This window comes from Syngnathus scovelli, chromosome 4, assembly GCF_024217435.2.
Source record: "Syngnathus scovelli strain Florida chromosome 4, RoL_Ssco_1.2, whole genome shotgun sequence".
Lineage (NCBI taxonomy): Eukaryota > Metazoa > Chordata > Actinopteri > Syngnathiformes > Syngnathidae > Syngnathus > Syngnathus scovelli.
Genome location: NC_090850.1, coordinates 22,629,743 through 22,642,153, shown reverse-complemented (window position 1 = coordinate 22,642,153; position 12,411 = coordinate 22,629,743). Strand labels below are relative to the sequence as shown.

The 12,411-nt window shown below is 42.8% G+C and overlaps 1 protein-coding gene across 1 annotated transcript; it reads left to right on the top strand.

Moving 5' to 3' along the window:
* Positions 1–233: 233 nt before the first annotated feature.
* Positions 234–9,693, top strand: gas6 (growth arrest-specific 6). Its single transcript, XM_049717958.1, has 15 exons — positions 234–607; positions 1,365–1,525; positions 2,900–2,924; positions 3,000–3,062; positions 3,978–4,100; positions 5,523–5,642; positions 5,738–5,863; positions 6,536–6,657; positions 6,808–6,926; positions 7,059–7,248; positions 7,321–7,485; positions 7,546–7,714; positions 7,787–7,926; positions 7,998–8,196; positions 8,287–9,693. Exons 1-15 carry the CDS (start codon positions 529–531, stop codon positions 8,436–8,438), a joined length of 1,953 nt encoding a protein of 650 aa, XP_049573915.1. The 5' UTR covers positions 234–528; the 3' UTR covers positions 8,439–9,693.
* Positions 9,694–12,411: the final 2,718 nt, after the last annotated feature.

Genomic DNA, 12,411 nt, shown 5'->3' with positions numbered 1-12,411 from the left:
TTCCTTTTGCTCCTCCATCCTCAATTGCATCACTTATGTATAAAACAAATCAAGGTCAATTTAAATTTCATATAAACTTATATTACTAATAAATCATTTTGAATTATAACATTATTCTCATTTTACAATGACTACCTTTTAAAAAGCATTTTGCTTTCATCTGCAAACAAGTGCGTGACTGCTCTGCATCGTGATGCAGCCTCGTCGAAACACACACGCACACGGGCACACACGCAAGTGCAAGCAGGAGGAGGAGGAGGCGGCGGCGGAGGAGAGGAGCCAAAGGACAAAAAGTGCGGACCGCAATGGAGACGAGCTAACCGCAGCCCGAGCAGGACGACAGCGTCGTAGCAATCAGAGACATGCGGGGGGAGCACACGCCTCTATAGCCTCCAACACACCTCGGTGGTCATTTTGGAAGACCTGCAGACCTACCTTCGAATCTACAGCCGCAAGAGCCAGAGGGGACTTTTTTTTTTATTTAAAACAAAAGTTTACGGTGCTCGGTGCAGACGCGGCGGCTACACGATGCGTGCAAGCCGGACAAAGTGGTTCGCATCGACCGCGCTGCTAATCCTACTGGCCGCTTGCTGCTCCCCAAGTCATAGTAAGTAAACACTCTTATGCTAGGCGGCTACGCTGCGGTGCTAAGTGTCGCTTCGCGTTTGTGTTGTGATGACAAACGGGAGCCAGCGTCCTTCATGGTGTCCCCCTGCGCGCAGCTTTAATAGCGTTGAAAGCTTTGGACCACCGCGGTGGAGACCTCCACGCTTCCTGACCTCAAATACGTCTTTGTTGTCGTGGTTGTCTTTGCATGGGAAATCACGATCGACAAATATTTTCTTATCGATAGATTTATTTCCCCAGGTATTTATTTTTCTGACAACTTTTTATTAGTCTTCCTTGCATTTAAAAACCATAAGCCCCCTCTCCAAAAGTATTGGAACGGCAAGGTCAGGTATTTTGTATATGAAAGACATTTGAATTTCCGATCAAAATGATGGGTGGCTTCAAACCAAAGTGCTCTGTCCTGAGTATGTAATGAAAGATCTAATTATAGAACTTGAAAAATAATGAATTATCTTTTGATCTGAACCCAAATATCTTCAGTATATAACAAATCAAAGGATCACCTTGCTGTCCCAATACTTTTGGTGGAGCTATCATATCTATCTTTACTTGGACAACACAGGCTTGGAACAGTTTTTGTTTCGGCCTCTGTGGATGACGCAATTTGAATGAAAGAAAAACATCCATTGCGAAAGTCAAGCTTTGACGCTTTGGCATTTTAGGGACTTTAATCGACAGAAGAAATGTAATTGAGTACTTTTGCCACCTCTGATTTTGCATTTCATTCTGCCCAGTCTCCCTGACGGAGCAACAGGCAAACCAGTTCCTGAGCAGACACCGGAGAGCTAATCAAGTCTTTGAGGAGACCAAGCAAGGACACTTGGAGAGGGAGTGTGTGGAAGAGAAGTGTTCCAAGGAGGAGGCCCGGGAAGTGTTTGAAAACGACCCCGAAACTGTGAGTTGCCATCACTTCAAAAGTGCACCAAAAATGACTCCGAATATTGGGGCTTGCTGATTTTACACAATGACACTTACTTTTTTTGAAATTGTATTTTACAGCATTTCCTAATCGTGTTTTGATGTACTATTTCCACTGTGTAAACAACACTCATGACCCAAATCTGCCTCCTCCTTTCTGGCATGAGTTGGGCATGTTTTATAGTGAGTGCTGAGTCACAGTCTGAGCTTCTGTTGTTGATGCTTCTGTCAGCGCTGACAAGCATGAAAATATTTGATTGGGGTTTGATGGACATATTTTGAAAATATATCAATACAGTTTGGTTTCCGTGGTGGTCGTTGAGTCAGCATGACTAAGTCTTTGTTTTTGCCATGCAGCATTTATGCTGCAGTCCTCGTACTCCCTTTTTAGAAGTATGCACACAAACATGCAAATGTATCATCTCTTATCTATTGGGGAATTCATTTCACTTTTCCACTGAATTTGCTTGTCTCGGTTTCCAGTCGTCCGTGCAAGGTGGCAGACACATTTATTTCCCCACGAGCTTCCCTCACATGCACGTAAACACACCTAATCGGGCGGCTTTCTTATTTTAGAACAAATCTTGGTTGAGAAAGGCGTTTTCATTCCGCTCAGGCATGTGCCCCTAATCTGCATACATTCCCTCCCACTCTTGTTTTGCAAACACACAATTTCCTCCAAAAGGTTTAACAATAATAATCATTTTTATGATTTGTGAAAATATTTTTGCATCATCTTAGCTGTTTATTCCACATACTGACATTGAAACCCTTTTGTGTTATGAGAAGGTTTATTTCTGTCAAGGGCAAGACCTTGAAGAAGCAGAGCGTGATGTGAAGTCAAATTGCTTCTCGTAGAGTCGAAGTGACAAGCACGCACGTTTGTAGGCTTTTTCATTTTTCGAACACAAAGACTGCGGTGTCAAAGCAAGGCGCATTATTCATTCTCAAATTGCCTGTGACGCTGCACTTTTCTCCGCTGCAGCTCTGACTCGGCAAACTGCAAGAGGTGATTCCGTTGTGTGTGACACACACACACACATGCAGCAAAAATAATGATAATTAAGAATCTGGGTTGAACTTTTCTGGCAGATTTTTTTTTTTTTTTCTTCAGAGGTTGCAGCATTGCTGTTCATTATCGGGAATTCCGAGAATTCTCAGGATGCCTCTGGCAATGACTGGCACCTATTGCAGGCCGTGATCTTGAAGTGATCGTATTTTGCCCTACTTGTGTTGCTACGCTGCAATATTAACTTTGTACAGACATTTTTTTTAATGTCATGAGTTTGTGTAGATGTTTGTCTTTAAGAATTAAGTGTGTTAACCATTTGCACGCCTTTATCTCCTTTAGGAGTACTTCTACCCAAAATATTTAAGTAAGTAATCGCCATCCACAATGCCGAGCTTTACCGAGCTAACGTTTTGCTTAAACTCTTTATTTTTTTGCTCAGATTGTTTGGATAAGTTTGGAGGTTCACCAAAGAAGAAACATGATCTGATCACATGCGTCCACAGTAAGTTTTATACATTGTGCTTTGCATTTATCTCTTTTTTTTTTTCCTCCTCGCCTTTCATCTTCTGCACTGTGAATAAAATTACTTTCCTCCGCGGGGTTGTATTGGTAGAACGTGGAGCTGCATTGCAGTAGTGAATGCTGCAGCAAGAAACGTAGCCACCCAAGTTACCTTTGGTGTGTGCCTGTAATGACTAAACGTTGCAGCATGATGACGCAGTGCAGTGCTGAGTGACGCCCCTTCCTTCGTCACACAACTCGGGGCGTCCTTTTTCGTCAGAGGTGACGTGAAATTTCTGCTGCATCAGTGGATGGAGGGAGGGGGGGGGGGGGGGGGTGACTCAGCTGTTGTGCCTGTGTGCATTCATTGGCATTCCTCTCCTTAACTGCAGAATGACGTCCTGTGTCCATTCTGGCTGGATATCAGCACAACATAAAGTTTTTTTTGAATTCGTCCGGCCGGCTATGCACATTGCGCTCGCTCGCTCTCACTCAGTAGCTGCGCACATCTGGTTTGAGTGTTATGTTGAGACCACTGCCAAGAGGCAAGTGTTATTTTTCAAATGTAATGTCAAAAGCGCTTCAGTTCCGCTCTTTGGGATTCCAACACTTGTACGAGCATCTGCGTCTTCCTCCGGGCCCTGCGCTCACTCGGCTCGATACGCTCCCGCTATGCTGAGCTCGAGCTGGCGTGCACAGACTTGCATGGACTAGCCTGCAACCGAAAGAAAACAAAAGTTTTTGACACATATCAGACTCGGAGAATAGAACCTGTTGTGGCACAATATCGTGGCCCACTTTCTGAGAAGTGAATTGGGACAAGAGTATTTACGCTGTTTATTTTCAAATACGCCCAACCTATGTTGATCGCGTGCTAAAGTTGTTGTCTGCTTTTTTTTGTTTTTCCCCCAACAAGACATTCCGGACCAGTGCTCCCCTTCCCACTGTCACGCCAGAGGAAGCGTGCGATGCGAGGACAAAAAGGGCACCTTCCTCTGTCACTGTTTTTCAGGTTGGACGGGGGACCTCTGTGATCAAGGTACTGTCACCATGAGAGATTTAATAATGAAGATTTACAGGAGTGGGTGGGGGTTAGCATATGCAATAGTTTGCCATTGCCGCTCCTTGTCATCTTTGTCAACTTGTGACTTATATGGACAACATCCTGCAACATGTTTTTATATATTTTTTTATTATATTTGATATTTATTTTTATTTTATTATATATATTTCCATCCATCCATCCATTTTCTGAACCGCTTAGTCCCCACGGGGGTCGCGGGCGTGCTGGAGCCTATCCCAGCCGTCATCGGGCAGTAGGCGGGGGACACCCTGAACCGGTTGCCAGCCAATCGCAGGGCACACAGAGACAGACAACCAATCGCACTCACACTCACACCTAGGGACAATTTGTAGTCTTCAATCGGCCTACCAAGCATGTTTTTGGAATGTGGGAGGAAACCGGAGTGCCCGGAGAAAACCCACGCGGGCCCGGGGAGAACATGCAAGCTCCACACAGGGAGGGCCGGAGGTGGAATCGAACCCGCACCCTCCTAACTGTGAGGCGGACGTGCTACCCAGTGCGCCACCGAGCCGCCCCATTATATATATTTATTTATCTTTATTATATTTAATATGTATTTATTTTTATTATATTTAATATTTATTTATTTTATTATATATACACACACACACATACTCAGGAAAAACAAAACAGTAAGTAGATGAAAGATAAATTATCGACTGTGAATCACAGACAGGTTTTAGATTTAAAATTTATCTGTTGAGAAATTAAGGAAGGAGTATTTTGCAATGCTTGAAATTCTGGCAGTCATCGCCTTTATCTCCATCTGCACAAAAATGTAAAAGCGTGTTGGGGGATGTCCTAAGCCTTGACAATGTTCTGTAAAAACACTTTTGATTTCCTGCCTAATCTTGATACAAAATATTTGCAGGTCTCTCTGTAATTCCGTTTGTAAAAATACTTTGATTCAATCTTTGACGACATGAACATTAGGTTCGAATATAAACACAACTTTTTTGTTGTGGCGCCTTAACAACCATTCCTGCAAGGTCAGCACATATTCTAGTGTGTAATAGATATGAGAGGAAGGATGGAACGGAGGAACTGACCATAAAAGCTTCCACTTTTAGATCTGAAAATACAAAATAAAATGTCAGAGCCCAAACTGGAAAGAGTGCACAGTATGAGGTGGAGCGGAATATGCTTCGCAGCCACCCAATTTGCACTTTTCCACCGTGACTCATTTTACCACCTTAGCGAGAGTGGAAATTGAGGATTCAGTAGTCTGCTGGAGTCTTTTCCGCCGCAGATGACTGTGAAGTCCCAAAACACGAGAACTGCAACATTGCGTGTTCCTTGCAGACGCCAAAAATAATTCACGGTACTGTTTTTGCTGCCTTCACGTGGACCCTGCTCCCCCCCTCCCTTCCTTGACAGATGTTGACGAGTGCAACAAGAGCAATGGAGGATGTGACCATGAATGCAGCAACACTATGGGAAGCTACCACTGCTCCTGCCAGCCAGGTTACATGTTGCGAGGACATCACATGTGCGTTGGTGAGCAACAACACGTAACCGACTTGGGTGTTCAAATCGATATCACAGGTTCTGTGCTTGTTTCTTAATTGTCCACAATTTTTTTTTTGTTCAAGACGTGGACGAATGTCAAGATGTTGTTGACGTTTGTGGATCAGCTCACTGTGAGAATAACGAGGGAGGCTACCAATGTCTCTGCGACCCTGGCTACGTCTTTGACAATGAGAGCAAGAGTTGTGTGGGTAAGCGACACACACGTACACACACAGACACACACACACGAGTCCTGGTGGAGAAGCAGCTTCAGTGTCAGCAGGTGTTGATGCAGCTGTGTTTTGGGGTCAGGAAAGGAATGCTAGCAAATTGGGAGCAAATACTTTTTATGTTGGGAACAGGTCGTTTGTTATCTGTCGTTTGGCATATATATATATAAAATAAAATAAAAAAAAATATATATATATAAATATATATATATACATATTGAAAAATATATATAAAAAATATATATAAATAGATATATAATTTAAAAAAATATATATATAAAATAAAAAATATATAGCTAAAATAAAACATTAAGTGTCCTCTTTAGTTGAGAATTTATTTCCTTGACAAGAAAGTAAATGAAATGGTGGTCTGTTGCTTTTCTGTGTGAAAATAGACTTTACATAACCACAGCCTTTCTCCTCTGAGAGTAATTGAGTTTTATTGTAGCCAGACCAAGCATGGCCATGTAAGGTTAGTTAGAAGGAGGATAACAGCACTTGATACCAGTGTTGTTTACATTCCTCGTGATGCTAACAGGGAGCCAGTTCCCATGTTTTTTTTTTTTTTTTAAATTCATGTTTTGATTGAGCCCTTCGCTTGTAACTGTTGGCGCAGAAGTCCTCATTTCTGCTTTGGTTGTCACCTCTCAGACGTGGACGAGTGCGAGGCCAGCGTGTGCGCCGAAGAGTGTCTCAACACTTTGGGGAGTTTCCGCTGTTTGTGCGACGGGCGTCAGGGCAGGAAGCTGGAGCAGGACCTCAGGAGCTGTAAGGTGAAAAACAAAGAATGAGCCTTTTGATTGACGCTCATTCAGCTCTTTGACCCATAAACACTTTTCTGCTTCAGTGAAACACATTAAAGAATGATGCGTGTCCGAGCTTGTCTCCAACTGGCATCAGTGACAATCTCGTTATTTCTTCAGGCGATAACTCCGTGTATGAAGCCGGCGCTGAAAAGGAATTCTCGCTCTCTCTACCTGGGCCGCATGTTCAGCGGCTTGCCGGTGATGAGGCTGCGCTTCCGTCGAAGGATTAACACCGGGTGAGCATGATGGACTTTTTCCTTTGTCCTTATCTTTTTTTTAAATAATTTATGAAGTAAGAAGGGCTGTTTTGACAGAGATGAAAAAATGTGTTTCTTTCACCAACTCATCCAGTTCCTTTTCTGTTTCAGTTTTTCCGCAGAGTTTGATTTCCGGACGTACGACCCGGAGGGAGTGATCTTTTTTGCCGGCGGCCACCTGAACAGCTCCTGGATCGTGCTGGCAATTCATCATGGGAGACTTGAGTTGCAGCTGAAATACGGCACAGTCAGCAGAGTCACCAGCAGCGGACCCGTCGTCAATGACGGCCAGTGGAGGAAGGTCGGTGCTCTTTACCGAAAGCGGACCCCCGTCTGCTGCATCAGTCCTAATCGCAACTGTTTCTCGTTTTAGATTTCAGTAGAGGAGCAGGGGCGGAGTCTGGTGATTAAGATTGACAGGGAGGCCGTCATGAAGATCGCCGTTAACGGTGATCTGTTCACGCTGAAGAAGGACATGCATGAGCTCAACCTCACCGTAGGAGGAGTCCCCTTTAAGGAGAGCAGCCTCGTCAGCAAGGTCCGGCTTTTAAAATCCATTCGTTTCTTCGGTCATCTCAACCTCTGCCGCTGTCTGTAGGTGAACCCGCGTTTGGACGGCTGTATGAAGGAGTGGCGCTGGATGACTGGAGAAGACAGGTCCATGCAAGAAAGCATCATGACGAATGAGAACATTCAGTGTTTCAGCACCGAGAATCCCGGCGCGTATTACCCCGGCACGGGCTTTGCGCTTTTCAACATTAGCTACGGTGCGTAGATGTTTCTCATACGCTGCTGAGTGTGAAAACGTTTCTTCATCCAGCCATCTTGGTTTGCCGTAGAGTCCCAGAACCTGAGTGTCCAGTTGACCCTATATCCGACGACTGCCATCGGGGTGCTCTTTGCTATTGTTCGTGAAGACACCGTCCCTCTCTCTATCGCGCTGGCGGACTATCACCCTGGCATCGATGAGTGGAGAGACGTAAGTGAACGGAAAAACACCTTTTATGAAAAAAACGGAATGCTTTTAATGAGAACGACCTGTGTTTGTAGTTTGTTCTAGTAACGGCGGGTGACGTCATCCTCGCCAGCTCACCGGCGCCCCTCTGCGACGGCGAGAGTCATGAAATCGAGGTGAAGATCTCCGGGAACCGCACCCAGCTCTTTATCGACGGCGAGCCTGGACGGAGCCAAGATGCAGAGGTCAACCTTCTTTCGCCGTCCAGCACCTTCATTGGAGGTCTCCCTGATGGTGAGAGCATTGTCAATTTTCTTCAGAAGGCTTTTGGATGACAGATTTAATTGACGTTGACATTGAATGTTCACGTCACTTCTTCCTCAGACGTCCCGCTGGTCTCCACACCGGTGTCTGCGCCATTCAGTGGCTGCATGAAGGTCACCGTGAATGAGCAAACTCTAGACCTGGACCAGGCCCTCCAGAAACACAACGACATCCGCTCCCACTCCTGCCCCCTGCTGGATTCTAACCAGTGACCTTGCAACAATGCTCTCTGCCAGTCCAGAATATTTGTAAAATCAAACGTTGAGTGGGGAGGAGACTTCTTCGATTTAAATATCATGAAATGTAAAGCAGGTGGTCCTACTGGGCCCTCAGACCCTTTTTTTTTTTTTCTCAACTGTGACAATGGTGCTTGCTGCCTGGAGGCTCGAGCAAGGACTTTTTTTTTTTTGTGCGTATTCTAAGAAAAATAATAAGGCAACAAAATCCACTTCATCAGTCAGAAGTCATAAGATGGAATGCATCATGTGTCGCATTACCTCAAGTTATCCCCGGGAAAACGTGAGGCTCGATTATGCTCCTCTTGCTTATTTCGACTGTGACCCAAAGCAGAATACTGCCCAACTTGATTTCAGACCAAGCAAGGGTTCATTCCATCCACTCATTTTGCATCTTCTAGAAAACCTTTGCACATAGTTGCAGGTAGACATGGCGTGTAACATGAAGCCATCTTCAGAAGCTCATCGCCACCTACTCCATGTCTACCTGCAACCTTGAAAAAAAATAATCTACCTTGTGCCTACTTGAGCGCTCTGAAAACAGGCGAATTCTGTCACGTCATGATTTCGTGACACGTGTCGACTCCGCTTGTGCACCAAGATCTCAAATCTCGATCCTTCAGAGCTAATGCTAAAACCGCCGTAATCTAGTCTGACAATGACATCACAATGGAGGAAGAGGAGACTCTGCAGAAGTGAACGACCACTGTATCCAACGTACCATACAAGCTACTGAACGGAAAACTAGTGCGCTGTATTATAATAAGTGTGTAAATAATGTGACTTGTACAATGCTTGATAGAAGGAGCGAAACTCGCCGTACGTACTCACTGAGGATATCTTTGCATCAAAGTTAAACAACACTTATAGGCTCAATTTAATGTTCTTCATACAAAAGTCAGAAACCTGATTAGAATTTCACAGAATCACTGTTTAATTGTTCATTTGGTAAATGCTGAATAAACCGAAAAAGGAATGTTGAGACTGAGAAGCATATATTTTTTTGTCCAAAGGGCTCTCGTGTTATTTTGGCTTTACTTTGGTGTACTGTTGTCAAGTTTTATCATGAATGAATGCAATTTTTTTTTTTTTTTTTAAATCATGTTAGATATGTTGTGATGTCTGATGATTTTTGTTTTATCAGCTCAGTGTCCAATGGGACAATTAAGTTTTAATCTTCCAGGCTGAGAATTGTATTTAAAAGCAAAATAAAGGATTCAATGAGCATGAAGACCCAAATGTAATTTTTCAAAAATGTTACTTACCATCGCTTGATGGGAGCTCAGCATCAGCTGTCATAGGATAGTGTTGGCTCGTGAGTGAACGATTCGTTCAAAAGAACGAATTTCTTTTCAGTTCATATGACGTCAACCAGTAGGTGTCGGTAATGCGCATTGAAGCTGGTGCCACCTCGCCGTAAAACAAAACGAAGAATAAAATTACGTCACTTCCTGTTCACCGACGAGTCGTGAATTGCATTTCCCGTTCACCCACTCAACGGAGCTGTGCGTGAACGAGTCAATGATTTGCATTTCCAGTTTTCCGCGAGAACGGATCAGTGAGGGAACGGATCCTGACTTTCCCGTTCGCGAACGAGTTCATGCCTTCCCGTGCATCAACGCATCAGTCAGTGAACGTGTTGCGTCTCCCTCCTGGCGTCAAGTATGTAAGCCAGAATGTAGATTTACGATTTTCCTACGAAAGAAAGAACATCACTTCTTTTATGCACGTTTTCTCCAAGCTAACGGCTAACTTTATTGCATGAAGGGATGCGCCGTTATGCAAAAACGGGGAGTTTATGCTTCTCTTTGGGTAATCTTTGTTTTATAACACTTATGGTAGTTTTTAAATAACGTGTATGCATATATACGCCTAAATATTGTCATCCAATATATCTACTGCAATTTCACATTAGATTGCTGGTTTGACATTTATTATTGTTATTATTATTTGAATAAACGTTTATGTTAAAACGTGTCTGGTGTTTTATTCCTTGTTTTTATATCCACCAATTAAAACATAAAAATCAAGCCTTGCACAGTGTAAGGCTTACACTGAGTGCCAAAAGTCCCAATGGTCGTGAGCAGCAGGGGGGGCCCCATTTCAACCCCTTACACTGAGTGCCAAGCAGGGAAGAAATGGGTACCATTGTTATAGTCACTGGTATGACTCGGCAGGGGTTTGAACCCACAACCTCCCAATCTCAGGGCGGACACTCTCCTCTCAGGCCACTGAGCTGGTAAACACTTGTATCGTAGTATAACACTTATAGTCGTTTTTAAATAACGTGTATACGCCTAAATATTATTATCCAATATATCTACTGCAATTTTACATTAGATTGCTGGTTTGAAATTTGCTTTTAATATTATTATTTTTAATAAACATTTATGTTAAAACTTGTCTAGCGTCTTATTACTTGTTTTTATATTCGCCAATTAAAACATAAAAATCAGACATTTGGTCACCTGCTTTATATGACAATATGTGTAGGTACACTACACGAGGTTAGAAAAAAAGAGAATAAATAAAGTGTTAATTGCACAACGAAAGCCTTTCCTCGCACCTGGGATCGAACCCAGCTCTTGCCGAGCAAGAGCCCGAGTCACTAACCAGTGGGCTATTCCAACCGGTAGTCTGCAATGGCTTGCACTGTTTTGTACGAGCGATGTGTATTCCAGTTCTTTTAAGTGAACTGGATCTTTAGAATCGGTTCACTCAAAATATTTGTTCAAAAGAATCGTTCACCAAATCGTTCGCTACACTTTCTTATTTATTTATTTTATTATTTTTATGGTAGTTTTTAAATAACGTGTATACCTATGTACGCCTAAATATTGTTATCCAATATATCTACAGCAATTTCACATTAGATTCCTGGTTTGAAATTTGCTTTTAATATTATTATTTTTAATAAACATTTATGTTAAAACTTGTCTGGTGTTTTATTCCTTGTTTCTTTATTCGCCAATTAAAACATAAAAATCAGCTTAATCATGCTTTATATGACAATATGTGTAGGTACACCTTCAATAGGTACACTACACAAGGTTTAAATAAAAAAATAATAATAAATAAAGGGTTAATTGCACAACAAAGTAATTTTTCGCACGTGGGATCAAACCAAGTTCTTACCGAGTAAGAGCTCGAGTCACTAACCAGTCGGCTATTTCGACCGTTGGTCTACAATTGCTTGCACTGTTTTGTACTAGTGATGTGCATTCCAGTTCTTTAGAATCGGTTCACTCAAAATATTTGTTCAAAAGAATCGTTCGCTACACTATTTTTTTTACCTCGTGTAGTGTACCAAAATATCCCATAATTATCTGCCTAAATAATTGTGACTAATTTAAAACTATTCTACTTGTTAATACCTACAAAATAACATATTGTAACCGGAGATTGCATTGACCTAATTTTCACATGGTCCTTGTTTACATTTTGCATTTGACACTGACAGCTGTTAAGTGCCAGGTTAGGGCTCTTCTTGTGTAAGTTTTATTTGTTATGGGTTTTCTTTTGTAAGTTTAACTTTGGGTACTTCGAAAGTGTCATTTTAAATTGTACTTTGCTAGGCGTTCGTGTACACAACGTGTTGTGATGACATCTGCTGTGGAGTCTACAGCTAGTCGCTTGTGAGCTGCTCCATAAAACCATACATGTTCCATGCAGTGAGAGCAAGGCTTCCATAGGGTAGTGGTTAGTGCTCTGGACTTTCACCCCAGCGACCCAGGTTCAAATCTCAGTGGGACCCAAAAAATTTTATCATAGAAAATTTGAAACACAGTTGCTCGTGTAACCATAAAACCATACATGTTCCATCCAGTGAGAGCAAGGCTTCCATAGGGTAGTGGTTAGTGCTCTTGGCTTTCACCCCAGCGACCCAGGTTCAAATCTCAGTGGGACCCAAAAAATTTTATCATAGAAAATTTGAAACACAGTTGCTCGT

Bases quoted from the DNA above. Each gene is read 5' to 3' on its own strand.
- gas6 (XM_049717958.1), top strand. From the start codon at position 529: ATGCGTGCAAGCCGGACAAAGTGGTTCGCATCGACCGCGCTGCTAATC. The intron at 2,925-2,999 runs GTAAGTAATCGC...TTTTTTGCTCAG, and splicing joins CTTCTACCCAAAATATTTAA to ATTGTTTGGATAAGTTTGGA. The intron at 7,715-7,786 runs GTGCGTAGATGT...GGTTTGCCGTAG, and splicing joins GCTTTTCAACATTAGCTACG to AGTCCCAGAACCTGAGTGTC.